The 18,854-nt window shown below is 40.3% G+C and overlaps 1 protein-coding gene across 1 annotated transcript; it reads left to right on the top strand.

Annotated features, from left to right (window-relative positions):
• Positions 1-7,459: 7,459 nt before the first annotated feature.
• On the top strand, positions 7,460-8,460 carry LOC103676330 (olfactory receptor 7G2-like). The gene is given in 2 exon segments (XM_008705488.2): positions 7,460-7,760; positions 7,763-8,460. Coding segments are annotated over 2 exon segments (936 nt in total). The 5' UTR covers positions 7,460-7,522.
• The last annotated feature ends 10,394 nt before the right edge of the window (positions 8,461-18,854 follow it).

Below are 18,854 nucleotides of genomic sequence, written 5' to 3'. Positions count from 1 at the left end.
AGAAAAAAATTAAAATCGAAAGACTAAAGAATCATGGGGAATAAACCATGAATTCTATACGTATATTCCCCTAGCGCTGGAGTTTTGCAATTCTCATTGATTGGTAAACTTGGTCTTGGCTGGACGTTTGCTGATCTTTTGGGGGAGAGGCGTGCTGCTTTGATTCTCAAGTGTATTTGCCCTGGGCGGGATTGCACTGCCCTTGCCAGGGGGCCAGGTTAAGTATTCTGCTCTGGTCTGCTAGTTTGCCCTATGTGGCTTTTGTTCCCTGAAGGCTTTCTGCGCAGCTTTAGAGGATGAGAATCAATCAATCTGCAGCCCTAGAGCTGAAAGAAATCTGGGAGCCCCACCCCAGAGAAAAGTAGTCAATCACTCCTGCTCCCTGGTCTCCATGAGCACTCCATGCTCACCCAGCCTGTGATTGAGCATTTCTATCTCGGGCACACAAGCCCCTTCCAGTCTCCAAACCCTGCAGACTACTGTGGCACGTTCCTGCGTCGCTCCTCCCCAGGGGAGGAGGCGGGTCTTGTCGGTTCTGCTGCTGGCTGGGCCCCTGCTCAGAGATCAGTCACCTGACTGTGCCCCAGTTTGTGATTTATGGCAACCCGGACCTGAGAGTCCACTCCAGGGCTCACTGATTGCAGCTGGCTTCCCCGCTCCAATGCCTGGGATCTCTGCTGCACTCAGGCACCCCCAGTCTTCCTGTGACCCCAAGGATCCCGAGACCACACTGTCCCAGCCAGGGTTCCACCCCCACTTAGCCACCTGAGTGACATCCCTCACCGGAGCAGACTTCTATTCTGATTTTGTGCTTCGCTGCTGTATGACCTTCTGGAAGCTGGCTTACGGAGGCTCCCAACCCCCATGGTTTACCTTTCCATACATTGCCTCGCATTCACTTCCCTGCACCTCCTACCTTGCAAAAAGTAGACACTTCTCTATTTGTAGAGTTGCAGCTATTCCTTTCTTAGACCTCCGGTTGAGTTTGCAGGTGTACAGGATGACTTGAGAGATATTTAACTGAGTTCCTGGGACCAAATGAAACTAAGGTCTCCTACTCCTCCACCATCTTGATTTCTCCCCCATCCCATAAGAGCCTCTTAACTACAGAGAACAAAAGGAGGGTGGCTGGAGGGGAGGTGGGTGGGGGATAGGCTAAATGAGTGTTGGGCGTTAAGGAGGGCACAGGATGTAATGAGCACTGTGTGATATATGTAAGTGATGAATCACTAAATTCTACTCCTAAACCGATACTACACTATTTGTTAACTAACTTGAATTTAAATTTTTAAAAATGTAAAATAGGGGCACCTGGGTGGCTCAGTCAGTTAAGCATCAGACTGCAGCTCAGGTCATGATCTCACCCACCTGGGATGGAGCCCTGCATCGGTTGCTCTGCTCAATGGGGAGTCTGCCTCTCCCTCTCCCTCGGCCCCTCCCCTCCCTCACACCCCTCCCCCGGCTCAAATAAATAAATAAAATCTTTTTGAAAAAGTGAAATAAATTGATGAATAGATGAAACTGTGAACATTAACACAGAGTATCATCCATACCTATTGAATTGCAGAGGAAATCTCGGTGATACGTGACCTGCACACCACCTTTCAGTGACGTTGTACTTTATCACAACCCCATTAAAAACGAAGAACCATAATTCGACCCAAATTCCACAGTGGGAAGAAAAATGTGCACTGTATCTATTGTGCAGAACTTGGAACAGGTGACTATGAAAGTTTAAAGAGGGATGCCTGGGTGGCTCAGTTGGTTAAGCATCTGCCTTCCACTCAGGTCAGGATCCTGGAGTCCCGGGATCGAGCCCCCACCTCAGGCTTGCTGCTCAGTGGGGAGTCTGCTTAACTCTCTGCCCCTCACCCCACTCATGCTCTCTCTCTCTGTCTCTCAAATAAGTAAAAAAATCTAGGGGAAAAAAGTGTTTTTTTTTTGTTCTCATTTTTTTATTTAAATTCAATTAGCCGGGGCGCCTGGGTGGCTCAGTCGTTAAGCATCTGCCTTTGGCTCAGGGCGTGATCCCAGAGTCCTGGGATGAAGCCCCGCATCGGGCTCCTCCCCTGGGAGCCTGCTTCTTCCTCTCCCACTCTCCTTGTTGTGTTCCCTCTCTCGCTGGCTGTCTGTCAAATAAATAAATAAAATCTTTAAAAAAAATTCAATTAGCCAATGTATAGTAGTTTAAAAAGAGAGTATGACGTCTGTCTACATTGATCATAGCCACAATGATCACAAAAAATAGATGATATATTCCCATATAAAATATAAGGAAGAGAAAGAAGGTACAGGAAACATTCAATGACTCTAAAGGTGAAATGTCTCTAGGAGTTGAATTTTACAATATCTTAACTGTATTTATAAATATATTATTTACACCCAGTACATAAACAATATTTGTACACTTAAAATTGGAATCAGGCTTCAAGATATCATTACTTGCATACTGATGCTTCCCTTTGTAACTTTAAAAAAAGAAGCCTAGAATTCATTAGAAAAACTGTGTGTGTATATGTGTGCAAGGTGTCTAAGATGGAGAAGAATAGACGACATACACCTGGCCTCAGAGGCTCAAGGATTAGCCATCATGAATTCCTCTCTTCTATAGTCTTGGTCTTTAAGGATTTGCAGAGCCCAGGGATCAAAAGGACACTAAAAATATTGTCTAATGAGGACCTTTGGATATTGACCCCCCAGGGATAGAACACTGTAAAGAGTCAGCCTGTGACAAACTCATTCCACAGCCCTTGCCTAGTCAGGAAGAAGCACAGCTAGGCTCCAACCAGGAATGATCTTTCTTGACCTGGAGCCCATTGCTTCACTTGGTCTCTCTGCCCTTCCTGAAGACAGATCTTCCATCTTTGTATCTAGATGACATGTCACGCATCATTCCACACTGATGCCAGCCAGGTAACTGAAAGTCCTTTAGTTAATGCTTCAGTAAGGAGGGCAGGTATTTTACTACCGATTCATCCAGGGAAAGCAATGAGGAGTGTGCGTGCATGAAATGATGAGACCCAGGTGTCCCATGCATTCCAGCCTGTCTTCCTGTTGACAAGTTCCCATGTGTTTGTACCGATACCGACCTCAGTCTCAACCAGCTGGTCTCCTAATCTCTCTAAAACATGGCAGAACACATTTCCTCCTGAGTAGAAATCGGCTTCTATTAAAACAAGAGGGCTGTTACACACTTTCTCACATTTACTTCAATTCTTGTGATGGTCATGGGGAAGGGTTTGAGTCAGCTTTTTCCCTTACTTGCATTCCTGGCTCTTGCCATACCACTGCATCGATGAGTGTATCATCCCTGTAGCTCAGTTGAGGACACAAGGGAGGGAGTCAGATACAGACAGATATAGCCAGATACTTTCCTAGTCCACGTACTTCTCTTCATAAAATTACCAAGCATTTTATGTAATAATAGCGGAGATGTATAGTAAGAAACATATGACAACCCTTCCACTCATTCCAGAATGAGCAAAAGTTGACATTCTGCCATACTGGCTTTGGGTCTTTTTAATAAAGTAAAAAAAACGTACATATGTGCAAAGAGAAAACACCTCTTTTTCTCCCCCTCCTTTCCTGTTCTCCCCTTCCCAGACACAATACAATCTCGAATACGATGGTATCGCCCATACATAGTTTCATACTGCACGTGTCTTCATAAACACACATAGGATAAAAGGCATTGACCATAATACCTATCAGTTAGGGAATGGAGAAATAAACTGTGATGTAACAATATCATGTAATACTCTCTGGTAATTAAAATTACTGAATGGGACTAAATATACCAACATAATCAAAAAATAAATTGCATAAGCATGCTAGTTTTAAATGGCATGTACTGTATGGTTCCATGTATATAAAGCTTTGAAAATGCAAAAGAATGTAAGTTTTTATGAAAGGATAATACTAATCACAGTAAAAATTGCAGGGGAATAATGTGTATAAAGTCAGTGTACTGGTTCCCCGGAGGAAAAGAATCAAATTGTACAAACTTATGATGTGAGGGCTTCACCACTATCTCTACTCTTTATTGCAATAGAAACACCTAGAATGAGGACACTGAAGTGTCTAAACTTGATCATATCAACTAGTGGGAAGCCCAGCACTTCATTGTGGTCTGTGTATTATTTTTTGCTGGGGTTGATTTTTATTAGGGATTATATTATCTGAGAGATTTCAATATATATTTAAAGTTTTCTCATGCCATTGGCTCTTTGTCATATAAATTTTGTACCGTTTTATTTTTTATCAACCTATAATTCTGATTCATGTTTTCTTTAATTGATTTCGATTGCTCTATGGTTCACCACCTGTCATACCAAATGAACACTGACATCATTCCTGTGCACTTCATTCCTTTTCTACACAATAAAGATTCCCAGCTAGCGCTTCAGGTCAGAAACACTTCTCTGTAATTTGCAGTTATCATGCTACCTTCTGAGAAGGAAGAAATATTTCAGGTGCCATGTTCATGGACCAAAAACCACGCACGGACACACACGATAGTAAATGTTATTAGGAGGGTCCCACATGCTGAGTGCTGTGCTGGCTGCTTTTCTTCTATGCACTGTTCATCACTGCAACATCCCCATAAGACTTGACGACAGTCACCACTCTACACTGAGGACACCAAGGCCTCCATACAGTTGAACAGTTTCCCCATTCACAAAGCAAGGGCTGGTTTGGGTTACCTTCAGAGTTCTGAGTCTAAGTAATAGACCAGATGATAAAGGCTGTCATGGCCACTTCTGTGTCCCCCAGGTGAGGGAGCACCACTGCTTACAGAAGCAGTCCTAGTAGGGCGCTCAATTATCTTCTAAGTACCTTATAAATCTGCACTGTCTTGAAGGTCTTTGTCTTTTCCTCCAAGGACCAATAATTGTTTGAATTTTCCTCTATTTTGAAGAGCCTATGCATTTCATTCTTTCTCTCATGTAGCTGCTTTTTTTTTATTATGTCATGTTAGTCACCATACAGGACTTCATTAGTTTTTGATGTAGTGTTCCATGATTCATTGTTTGTGTATAACACCTGGTGCTCATTACAACACTTGCCCTCCTTAATACCCATCACCTGTTACCCCATCCCCCTACCCCCCTCCCGTCTGAAACCCTCAGATTGTTTCCCGGAGTCCACAGTCTCTCATGATTCATCTCCCCCCCGATTTCCCCCATCAGTTTTTCCTTCCTTCCCCTAATGTCCTCCGTGCTAGTCCTTATGTTCCACATATGAATGAAACCATATGATAACTGTCTCTCTCTGCTTGAATTATTTCACTTAGCATAATCCCCTCCAGTTCCATCCATGTCGATGTAAATAGTAGGTATTCATCCTTTCTGATGGCTGAGTAATATTCCATTGTATATATGAACCACATCTTCTTTATCCATTCATCTGTTGAAGGGCATCTTGGCTCCTTCCACAGCTTGGCTATCATGGACACTGCTGCTATGAACACTGGGGTGCATGTGCCCCTTCTTTTCACTATGTATGTGTCTTTGGGATAAATACCTAGTAGTGCAATTGCTGGGTCATAGGGTAGCTCTATTTTTAATGTCTTCAAAAACCTCCACAGTTTTCCAGAGTGGCTGTACCAGCTTGCATTCCCACCAACAGTGGAAGAGAGTTCTCCTTTCTCCACATGCTCGCCAACATTTGTTGTTTCCTGTCTTGTTAATTTTTGCTGTTCTAACTGGTGTAATGTGGTATCTCAATGTGCTTTTGATTTGAATTTTCCTGATGGCTAATGATGTTGAACATTTTTTCATGTGTCTGTTAGGCATTTGTATGTCTTCTTTGGAGAATGTCTTTTTAAAACTGATATGCCACCTATCACCTTAGGTGGAAAAGTCCCCGAGGACAGACAGCATCATTGACATAGTTGCCTACTTCTCTTAGATGCGTCACTAATGCAGATGAGTAGCATGGAGGAGTCTTATGACTTTCAAGTTTATAAGCAACATTTTTCAATCTATGCTCAGGTGCAGAGCATATGCTTGAATGGATGCCATGACCTGCTCCATTTTTTCACACTGCTACTCTATGTCATGGGTAGAGGTGGACATGCCTTGTAAGTGAGGGAAAGATTTAAGGCATTTCTCAAGATGAAAATATTAAAATTTTGAAAGGAATCTATCAAACATGAGATGGTTTAGGAATGCTAATGCTATACCATCCAGGAGTGTTAACAATGATTGGTCAAGACAGTCAAGTCATCCCATATGTGGAATTTAAGAAACGAAACAAATGCACATAGGGAGGTGGGGGGGGGCAAACCAAAAAACAGACTCTTTTTTTATATAATAATATTTTTTTATTATATTATGTTAGTCACCATACAGTACATCCCTGGGTTTTGATGTAAAGTTCGATGATTCATTAGTTGCGTATAACACCCAGTGCACCATGCAATACGTGCCCTCCTTACTACCCATCACCAGCCTATCCCATTCCCCCACCCACCTCCTCTCTGAAGCCCTCAGTTTGTTTCTCAGAGTCCATAGTCTCTCATGCTTCATTCCCCTTTCTGATTACCCCCCTTTCTTTATCCCTTTCTTCTCCTACCGATCTTCCTAGTTCTTATGTTCCATAGATGAGAGAAACCATATAATTGTCTTTCAATGCTTGACTTATTTCACTTAGCAACAGACTCTTAAGTATAGAGAACAAATGGATGGTTACCAGAGGGGAGGGAGTGGGGGACTGGTTAGATGATGGGGATCAAAGAATGCACTTGTGTTGATCACCTGGTACTGTGTGGACGTGTTGAATCACTGTACTGTTAACTGAAATTAATATTACACTGTATGTTAATTAACTGGAATTTCAGTAAAAAACACTTAAAAAAAAAAAAGGACAGTCAACTCGCAGTCAGGTGACCTGAACTCAGACATAGTTTTTGCCACACACTGTGTGCTTCACATCCATGATGTAATCTCACCTCATCTAAGTGCCCCCATGGGTAAATGGAGTAATATGATTTAACTCATCAGTAATTTGACACACCTTTCAGATGATTCTGAGCATGTCAAAGCTTGGGCAGTAGGATAGATTAGATAACTTCATTCTTGTCTTCCTATTTGTTTAAAGGCAAGAAATATTTCTGACAAAGCTGATGATCAAAAAAAAGGGGAGCACAGAGGGAAAGGGGAAGAAGAGTGGGAAATGATGATAGATGGAAAAATTAGCAGAGGGAAAGCTGGAACATTCACCTGGATCCTCAATAGTTTGTTTCATTTTTCTAAAAGCACTGGCTCTCCAACTTGGGTGCGTATCAAATTCAACTGGAGGGCTTGCCAAAAATAGATTGCTGGTCCTCACCTCAGATTTTATTAGCAGTATATCTGGACTGATACCAGAATTTGTATTTCCAACAATCCCCAGGTGAAGCTGCTTGGCTCTCACATAGCTACTTTTTTTCACTCAGCATAATCCCCTGTTTATGTAGGACTGTTCCTTTTTTTTTTTTTTTAATTTTCACTCCAGCTTTCTCATCAGATTCATCAACACCATGGAACCCAGAAACCAAACAGTATTTTCAGAATTCTTTCTCTTGGGATTGACAGATGATCCAGAAGTGCAGCCCCTACTCTTCGGCCTATTCTTATCCACATACCTGGTCACCATCCTGGGAAACCTGCTCATCATCCTGGCTGTCATTTCTGACTCCCACCTCCACACCCCCATGTACTTCTTCCTCTCCAACCTGTCCTTCACTGACATCTGTTTAAGCACAACCACCATCCCAAAGATCTGGTGAACATCCAAACACAGAATCAGAGCATCACTTATACAGGCTGCCTCACCCAGGTCTGCTTTGTCTTGACTTTTGTTGGTTTGGAAAATTTTCTCCTTGCAGCAATGGCCTATGACCGCTATGTGGCCATCTGCCATCCCCTGAGGTACACTGTTATCATGAACCCCCAACTCTGCGGCCTGCTGATGGTGCTCTCATTGCTCATTAGCATTGTCAATGCCCTGCTCCATAGTCTGATGATACTACAGTTATCCTTCTGTAAGGACCTGGGCATCCCCCACTTCTTCTGTGAACTTGGTCAGATTGTCAAGCTTGCCTGTTCTGATACCTTCATCAATAATATCTTGGTGTATTTTTTGGCTAGCTTACTTGGGGGTGTTCCTCTTTCTGGAATCATTTTCTCTTATACTCAAATTTTCTCCTCTGTTTTGAGAATGCCATCAGCAGGCAGGAAGTATAAAGCTTTCTCCACCTGTGGGTCTCACCTGTCAGTTGTGTCCTTGTTCTATGGGACAGCTGTTGGAGTGTACATTAGTTCCGCAGTTAGTGACTCTTCCAGGAGGAATACCATGGCTTCAGTGATGTACATCGTGATTCCTCAAATGATGAACCCCTTTATCTACAGTCTGAGGAATAGTGACATGCAGGGTGCCTTGAAGAAACTTGTCAGTAGGATACCTTCTTTTCTATGATTGTGCCATGTACCTTGGGCTGGGTTGTAAGAATATATCAAAGTTATACAAATCACAGGAGAACCAGGAAGTTTAATTCTTCTGTCACCAAATGCTTCTGACATGATTAGATAACATAACAGCCAAGTATATTTTAACTTAGAATTGAAACCTAACTTTTATTTTTCTTTAGCCTTTTTATGTTTAACAAATTATTTAATTCTTACTTCAATGTTTTTCTCAGTTTCATAGAGGTAGAACCTGAGGCAGAGGTCAAAGTTTTATACTGTTTGTATGGACGACTCTCAGAAGAAGGAAAGTCGTAGAATATGGATAGCTCAGAGAGTGGATAGAAACACAACTGTGATCATATCTAGAGACTGGCTTCAACCTGATCCTGTGATTAGACCATGTCAATTGAAACCCAAAGTCAGGCCTACAGTGAGGCGAGAGAGCTTACCTTTCACAGCCCAACTTAGTAATTATGGAGACCAGTCACTGGTAAACTATATTCTGTTGAGGCAATATTAGCATCCACTATACTCAGTTTCATTATCTATAAGAGTGGTATAATGGTATCATCTCATTTTGAAATAATTGTAAGATATTTGTGCTTCATCAAGGAGGAAGCCTTCAGTTCTAGTAAAAAAAAAATTCCTAAATCTAAATTGGTCAAACAGGAAACAGTTGTTGGTCATTACTAGGACTTCAGAGACAGGAAATGTACAAGAACAGGGGAGTGGCTTCACTCTGTTTCTACATTTGGTGGCTTTGTCCTAGGACGGTTCTCCTCAAGTTGCAAGGTGGTGGCAGCAAATATAGATGTCATGCTTGAACGTGATGCCCAGGGACAGAAACCCGAGAATAGGCCTCTCGATGGAGTCGATCAAAGCACATCTACAGGAGGTGAAATGGGGGCCCTCAATATGATATGTCCATATCCTAATCCCCCTCATTTGTGATTAGGAACTCTTACGATAGAAGGATGAATGATATTGGAACTTGCTTGGAAAAAGGGTCTTTGCAAAGGATGCACTTATACTGGGCTATCTGGGTGGGCACTAAATAGAAATCACATGTTTCCTTATAAAATAGGTAGATGTGAAGGAGACACAGAGAAAAGGAGGAGGCAATGTGACCATGGAGACAAATATTAGATTGATGCCACCAGTATTTGATCATTTTTGTCCTACAAAACTGTCATTTTTATAGGATCCTAATGTGTCTTTTTTTTATCACTCCTTTACATTGCCCAATACAATGTATTAAATAAATCTGACCTAATATTGGTCTTGTTAAGAGTTTAAACTTAATGAATTCTCACCAACACCAGCCAAATGGTAGAAGAGGAGGTTCCTGACCTCCCTCTTCCTTGGAACACACTCACCATACAGGTACACACAAATTAATTCCCTCTGAGAGAAATCCAGAAACTGGTTGGGTGACTCCTACATATCAGAGGATTGAGAAAATACCTACCTCTAAACAGGGAGGAAAAGCTGAGGTATGCTCACACCATCAACCTCACCCCTAGGATAGCACCTTACAACCAGGAGAGAATCCCCAACCCAGCTTATCCCTGAGGAGTGAAGGGTTAAGACCACACACACAGGGCCCCGACTGGTATGGCAAACCTGAGGGACTAGCTCCCAAATCTGCTAGCTCTGACAGCAATGTGGCTTGGCATTTCCAAGTCCCTGGATACCACAGAAAACCAAGAGGCAGTTTTTACAGGGGTATATGAGTACACCTCATGGTTATCCCCCTGGGCCCAGCACAGAGGGAGGAGGTAGAAACACAAGGCTCCCACTTTCTCCCTTGAAAGTGCTTAACTGCATACATTCCCAACTGTTTCCCAAGGGTTGGGCTCTAATCAGCCTGTATCTTGATCTGATTGGGCTTCTCTGGAAGCCTGAAATGGCTTCTGGATACTTCTGATGGAAGCATGAGATGTCCTGATTTCACACTATATTGCAAAGTTATAGTGATCAAAACTGTGTGGTACTGACATTAAAGCATGCACATAGACTAATGGAAGAAGACTGAGAGCCCAGAATAAACCCTCACATATACGATCAGCTTGCATTTGACAAAGGAGCCAAGGACACTCAAAGGAGAAAAGATAGACTTTTTAATAAATGGTATAGGAAAAACTACAGGGGCACCTGGGTGGCTCAGTCAGTTGAGTGTCTACCTCTTGGTTTTGGCTCAAGTCACGATCGGAGGGTCATGGGATCGAGCCCCACATCAAGCTCCAAGCTTAGCAGGTAATCTGCTTGAGATTCTCTCTCCCTCTTCTTCCGTCCCTCCCCCTGCTCTCTTTCTCTGTCTATCTCTCTAAAATTAATAAATAAATATTTTTTAAAAAAATATATATATATATCTGCATGCATAATAATGAAATTGAACCCTGTATGTTACACCACTCCCAAATTAACTCCAAGTTTATTAATGACTTAAACATAGCACCTGAAAATCATACAACTGCTAGAGGAAAACAGGGGGTAAAGTCCTTGACATTGGTCTTGACAACAATTATGACACCAAAAACATAAGCCACAATTGCAAAAATTAAAAAGTGTGCCTACATCAAATAAAAAGCTTCTGCACAGCAAAGAAACCAACAACAAAATGAAAAGCCTACCTATGGAATGAAGCACTTATAAGTCATATATCTGATAATATCCAAAATATATGAAAAACTCATATAACTCAATAGCAAAAAAATAAACATTCTGATTTTTAAATGGGCTGAGAAATTGAATAGACTTTATTTATTTATTTATTATTTATTTACTTATTTATGTTAGCCAGCCAGCCAATGGTTGTAGTACAGCCTAAGTTTCTGTTGTAGCGTTCAACGGTTCTTTAGTTGTGTATAACACCCAGTGCTCATCCCAACACATGCCCTCCTTAATACCCATCACTCGATTACATTTTCTATTTTTTAAAATATTTTATTTATTTATTTGTCAGAGAGAGAGAGAGCACAAGCAGGGGATGCAGCAGGCAGAGGGGAAAGCAGGCTCCCCGCTGAGCAAGGAGCCCAATGTGAGACTCCACCCTAGGACCCTGGGATCTTGACCTGAGCTGAAGGCAAACATTTAACTGACTGAGCCACTCTGGCATTTCTGAATAGACATTTTCTAAAGAATACATACAGATGGTCAACAGGTTCATGAAAAGATGTTCAACATCAATAAGCATCATGAAATGCAAATCAATAACACAATCAGATATCACCACACACTTATTAGAATCATCAAAAAGACAAGAGATAACAAACGTTGGCAAGGATATGGAGAAAAGGGAAATATGGCATACTGTTGGTGAGAATGTAAATTGGTGCAGTCATTATGGAAAACAGTAGGAAGTACTTGTAAGTACTTCCTACTTCAAAAATATAAAAGTAGAACTACCATATGATCCCTCACCCCCACTTCTGGGAATATAACTGAAGGAGATGAAATCACTATCTTCAAGAGATATGTGTACCACCATCTTCTCTGAAACATTATTCACAATAGCCAAGACACAGAGAAAACCTAGGTGTCCATCAACAGATATATGGATAATGAAATAGGAATAAACATAACCCAACAGGTAAAAGATCTGTACTCTGAAAACTACAGAACACTTATGAAACAAATTGAAGAGGACACAAGAAAATGGAAAAACATTCCATGCTCATGGATTGGAAGAACAAATGTTAAAACGTCTATACTACCCAAAGCAATCTACACATTTAATGCAATCCTTATCAAAATACCAATAGCGTTTTTCACAGAGCTAGAACAAACAATCCTAAAATTTGTATGGAACCACAAAACCCTAAATAGCCAACGCAATCTTGAAAAACAAAAGCAAAGCTGAAGGCATCACAATTCCAGACTTCAAGTTATATTACAAAGCTGTAATCATCAAGGCAGTATGGTACTCCTATAAAGACAATAGATTAATGGACAGAACAGACAACTCAGAAATGGACCCAAAACTATATGGTCAACTAATCCTTGACAAAGCAGGAAAGAATATCCAGTGGAAAAAGGACAGTCTTCAACAAATGCTGCTGGGAAAGATGGACAGCCACATGCAAAAGAAGGAATCTGGACCACTCTCTTACACCACACACAAACATAAATTCAAAATGGTTGAAAGACGTAAATGTGAGATAGAAAACCATCGAAATCCTAGGGGAGGACAGAGGCAGCAACCTCTCTGACCTTGGTCATAGCAACTTCTTACTAGACACGTCTCCAGAGGCAAGGGAAACAAAAGCAAACATGAACTATTAGGACTTCATCAAGATAAAAATCTTCTGCACAGGGGAAAAAATAGACAAAACTAAAAGGCAACCTGCAGAATGGGAGAAGATATTTGCAAATGACATGGCATAAAGGGCTGGTATCCAAAATCTATAAAGAACTTATCAAACTCAACACCCAAAACACAAATAATCCAGTTAAGAAATGGGCAGAAGACATGAACAGGCATTTTGCCAAAGAAGACATCCAGATGGCTAAAAGACACATGAAAAGAGGCTCAACATCATTCATCATTAGGGAAATACAAATCAAAACCACAATGAGAGACCATCTCACACCTGTCAAGAATGGTTAAAATTAACCACACAGGAAACAACACATGTTGGTGGCAATGCAGAGAAAGGGGAACCCTGTTACACTGTTGGTGGGAATGCAAACTGGTGCAGCCACTCTGGAAAACAGTATGGAGGTTTCTCAAAAAGTTAAAAATAGAACTACCCTATGACCCAGCAATTGCACTACTAGGTATTTACCTAAAGGACACACAAATACTATTTTGAAGGAACACATGCACCCTAATGTTTATAGCAGCATTATCAACAATAGCAAAATTATGGAAACAGCCCAAATGTCCTTGACTGATGAATGGATAAAGAAGATGTGGTATATATATATATAAACAACAGAATATTACTCAGCCATCAAAAAGAATGAAATCTTGCCATTTGGAGTGATGTGGATGGAGCTACCATGTATTATGGTAACTGAAATAAGTCAGTCAGAGAAATATCAATACCATATGATTTCACTCATATGTGGAATTTAAGAAACAAAACAGATGAACATAGGGGAAGGGAAGGAAAAATAAGATAAAAACAGAGAGGGAGGCAAACCATAAGAGCCTATAGAGAACAAACGGAGGGTTGCTGGAGGGGAGGTGGGACAGGGGGATGAACTAAATGGTGATGGGTATTAAGGAGGGCATGTGTTGTGATAAGCACTGGGTGTTCTATGTAAGTGATGAATCACTAAATTCTACACCTGAAACCAATATTACACTATATGTTAACTAGAATTTAAATAAAAACTTAAAAAAATAAGATAAATAAAATAAAATAAAATTTGTTGTTGTAACAAACAGGTCCATTGATCTATGTGTCTGTTTTTGTGCCAATACCATGCTGTCTTGATGATCACAGCTTTGTAATATAGCTTGAAGTCAGGCATTGTGATGCCCCCACATATGGTTTTCTTTTTCAACATTCCCCTAGCAATTCAGGGTCTTTTCTGGTTCCATACAAATTTTAGGATCGTTGTTCCAGCTTGTGAAAAATATCAATGGATTTTGATAGGGATCACATTGAAAGCACAGATTGCTCTGGGAAGCATGGACATTTTCACAATGTTTATTCTTCTAATCCATGAGCATGGAGTATTTTTCCATCTCTTTGTATCTTCCTCAATTTCTTTCATAAGTATTCTGTAGTTTCTATATATAGATCCTTTCTTCAGTTAGGTTTATTCCTAGGCACTTCATGGTTTTTGGTACTATTGTAAATGGAATCAATTCCTTAATTTTTCTTTCTTCAGTCACATTGTTAGTGTATAGAAATGCAACTGATTTCTGTGCATTAATTTTGTATCCTGCCACATTGCTGGAAAACAGTATGAAGGTTCCTCAAGACCTTAAAAATAGAGCTACCCTATGACCCAGCAGTTGCACTACTAGGTATTTATCCCAAAGACACATATGTAGTGAAAAGAAGGGGCACATGCACCCTAATTTCATAGCAGAAATGTCCACAATAGCCAACTGTGAAAGGAGCTGAGATGTCTTTCAACAGATGAATGGATAAAGAAGATGTGGTTCACATATACAATGGACTATTACTCAGCTATCAGAAAGGATGACTATGCACCATTTGCATCAACATGGATGGAACTGGAGGGTATTATGCTAAATGAAATAATTCAAGCAGAGAGAGACAATGATCATATGGTTTCACTCATACGTGGAATATAAGGAATAGTGCAGGGAACCATAGGGGAAGGGAGGGAAAACAGAATGGGAAGAAATCAGAGAGGGAGACAAACCATAAGAGATTCTAGACTCTGGGAAACAATCTGAGGGATACAGAAGAGAGGGGGGTGGGGGGATGGGGTAACCTGGTAATGGGTACTAGGGAGGAGATGTGTTGTGATGAGCACTGGGTGCTATATGCAACTAATGAATCATTGAACAGTACATCAAAAATTAATGATGTACTATATGTGGCTAATTGAACATAATAAAAAAAAAACAAGGCCCAAATCTTATGATTACTTCCTCGGAGTCACATGCTATCAAAGTTGACTGTTACTCTGATAATTTGTAATTTACTGCAATGATATTGATAACCAAAACCCATGATTTTAACCCATGGTCCTTAATGTCAAAAAAGTATATTGAAGCCATTAATATTGAATTGGGAAAGTTGAAAGTGAAATTTCTTTATAAAATTGTACAAATGCACGGTACACTTGAGTATACAGAAATTATTAGCAACTGCTAAATATAATATACACAAGCAGAATCAACATTCAATGAGCCACACATAACATTAGCCCTGAGTGTTTGCATTTTTTAGGGTACATTTCCTACATCATCACATATATTAATCCAGGTACTATTCATCTATCCATGTAAGGAAACCATATTTTTTTAGGTCATATGTACTATCAGTCTTCTTGAGATTGTAATTAAAACAGATGAATTTAAATATACCTTTAACAAAGTCTAGAATCTAATAACAGAAGGAAGATGCAGCTGGGTGTGTAGGTGACTTGAAATGGATGTGAGCCAAGAACTGTGGAGGAAGAAGATAACATATGTTTGACCACTCAGGGTGAGACAATCATACAAAGGAAAGTTCCTCATTTCTGAGCCTCGCTCCTCCAGGATTAGCGCTGCCCTGTGATCACTTGAGAATAAAAGAGTTTGGCTAATGAGAAGCTTTGGATATTGAACCCCCAAAAGACAAAGAGACTCCAAATAGTCTGCCTGTGATCACCCCACTCAACAGCCATACCCAGGTCATTTGTAGGCCACCTGGGCCTCCTTGTTCCAGGGTCCAGCATCTCTGCACGGGAGCCCAGGGCTCCACCATCTTTCTCTGCTCACTGAGAACAGAACTCCCATTTTTCTTCTTCACATCCAGGGAAGAACTGAATGCCATTCCTTACTGTTGACACCCAGGTAATCTGAAGTCCCCTACTTCATGTTTTGCAATAAGGACAGTTCTTTGTTTAGCGGTCCATCTGGTAACTGTGAGATGAGAACATGCAGAAGATGAGCAGAGTTAGGTGACCTTTGAGGTGCCTGCCTAAGGACCCATCAATCTTCTCAACCTGTTTGCTTGCACCTTTGCACCAATGCTTGACCATCTCTCATTCTGCTAATCTCCTACTCTGACCCTAAAGTCCTGGGACTTTTTCCATTCTCAAGAGGAATCTACTTTGGCTCAATTTTGAAGAATATTCTAGAATTCTCTAACATTTTCTTTAATTTCTTTGGCAAAGGGCAGAGGTGTGTGGCCAGGCTTTCCTTTCCTTTCCACTCCTGGCTCCTGATACTCCTTTCTAGAAGAGCTCTTTGCTTTTGACATTGCTTCCTGGTTATGAGTGTTCTGAGACAGAGGAGGTGGAGAATGAGGCAGATCCCAAAACTACACCCCGTGCTGTTTCCTTTTAGTAATCTGGGATGTATTTAAAAAGCAAAAGAGCATAGAATAATAGAACAAATAAGCAGGTACCCATGCTTCCAGAATTCGTAAATTTTGATATTTTACCATCCGAGTTCTTTTTTCCTTTTAATTTTATGTTTTTATTTTAGTTCCATGTTTATGTTAGTTTCAGGTGTACAATATAGTGTTTCAACAAGTCCATACAAAACCTGGTGCTCATCACAAGCAGCATACTCCTTAATCCCCGACACCTGTTTAACCAATCCCCTACCCATCTCCCCTCTGATAACCATCAGTTTGTTCTCTGTAATTAAGAGTCTGTTTCTTGACTTCTCTTTCCCTCTCTACTCTCTCTCCCTCTCTCATTTTTCCCATTTCTTTATTTCTTAAATTCCACACCTGAAATAAAACATAAGGTATTTGTCTTTCTCTGACTGATTTATTTCACTTAGCATTATACTCTCTAGCTCCATCCATGTCATTGCAAATAGCAAGATTTCATCCTATTTGATGGTTGAATAATATTCCATTGTATATACCTACCACTTCTCTATACATTCCTCCATCGATGGACTGCTTCTATATCTTCACTATTGTAGAAAATGCTGCTATAAACATTAGTGTATTCCTTTGATTTTGTGTTTTTGTATTCTTTGGGTAAATACCCAGTAGTGAAATTGCTGGATCATAGGGTAGGTTTATTTTTAACTTTTTGAGGAACCACTGTTTCCCACACAGAGCTCTTTTCTTAAATAACACAATAACATGGAACAAACTGGTAGTAATCAAAGGGGAGTTGGGTTGAGCACGGGTGAAATATGGGAAGGAGATTAAGAGTGCACTTATCATGATGAGCACTGAGTAATGTACAGAATTGTTGAATCACTATATTGGACACCTGAAACTAATATAACACAGTATGTTAACTATACTGGAATTAAAATGTTTTTGAAACTAACAAAATAACATGAATTAATAGAGCATCCCTTTATGTTCCCCTCCATTCCCAGAGGCAACCACAGTCTTGAATATGGTTCTTCTCCACGTTACTTAAATTGTTTACACATTGTGTGTGTTGGTGTGTGTGTATAAAAGGCAACAAAATGCCTCAGTTGGAGAAAGGATAAATAAATTGTGTTGCAGTAAGATATTTAAAGTTAATGAATCAGAGAAAAATGTACCAAGACATTGAATGTATTACTTTTATTTTATTTTTTTGACCCACAGATATGTTTTATTTGTTCTGCCCATTATTTCTTTATTTTTTTTATTTTAATGTTTTTTATTATATTATGTTAGTCACCATACAGTACATCCCTGGTTTCTGATGTAAAGTTCCATGATTCATTAGTTGCGTATAACACCCAGTGCACCATGCAATACGTGCCCTCATTACCCATCACCAGCCTATCCCATTCCCCCACCCCCCTCCCCTCTGAAGCCCTCAGTTTGTTTCCCAGTGTCCATAGCCTCTCATGCTTCTGAATGTATTACTTTTAAAAACCAAATGCAAAATGTACAATATGTCAAGTTTAAAATGTAAAACAAAAGTTTATGTATTTTTATTCAAATAATAATACCACAAGGGAATCATGCATGCCAAGTTCAGTATGGTGGTTCCCTTGGGCAAGAAAAAGTTATTCAGGAATGGGAAAATAAATATGGATTATTTTTTTTAAAAATATTTTATTTATTTATTTATTTGACAGAGAGAGAGATAGCCAGTGAGAGAGGGAACACAGGCAGGGGGAGTGGGAGAGGAAGAAGCAGGCTCCCAGCGGAGGAGCCCGATGTGGGACTCGATCCTGGAATGCCAGGATCATGCCCTGAGCCGAAGGCAGCCGCCTAACGACTGCGCTACCCAGGCGCCCCATGGATTAATTTAATTCTTAAAATATTTACTGCAAGGGGCGCCTGGGTGGCTCAGTCGTTAAGCGTTTGCCTTTGGCTCAGGGTGTGATCCCAGAGTCCTAGGATCAAGTCCCACATCAGGCTCCTCCGCTGGGAGCCTGCTTCTTCCTCTCCCACTCCCCCTGCCTGTGTTCCCTCTCTCACTGGCTATCTCTCTCTCTATGTCAAATAAATAAAATAAAATCTTAAAAAAAATTTTTACTGCAAATATGAGAATATATTTTAATTTAGTGGTCCTAAGTGGTAGATACCCAGGACTTTGTTTTCTCCATAGTTTTTGTATACTTGAAATGCTTTATAATAAGGAATTAAAGATTTAAGATCAGTGCTATTTTAAAACATTTAAACTGTATCATGTTATAGGTCTTGTTAGGAAAATTACTTTCTTTTTGGAGTTTAATACTTGTGTTGATATATCTGGGTCTAATTTATTCATTTCAGTTGCTATACATTTTATCATATGGCCATGAGAAATGAGCATTAACTACTGATATTCATCGAAACTGTTTAATTCGGT

The sequence above is a fragment of the Ursus maritimus genome, unplaced genomic scaffold (assembly GCF_017311325.1).
Source record: "Ursus maritimus isolate PB19 unplaced genomic scaffold, ASM1731132v1 scaffold_14, whole genome shotgun sequence".
Lineage (NCBI taxonomy): Eukaryota > Metazoa > Chordata > Mammalia > Carnivora > Ursidae > Ursus > Ursus maritimus.
The sequence above is the reverse complement of the archived record's forward strand: the minus strand, read 5'-3'. Positions and strand labels throughout refer to the sequence as shown.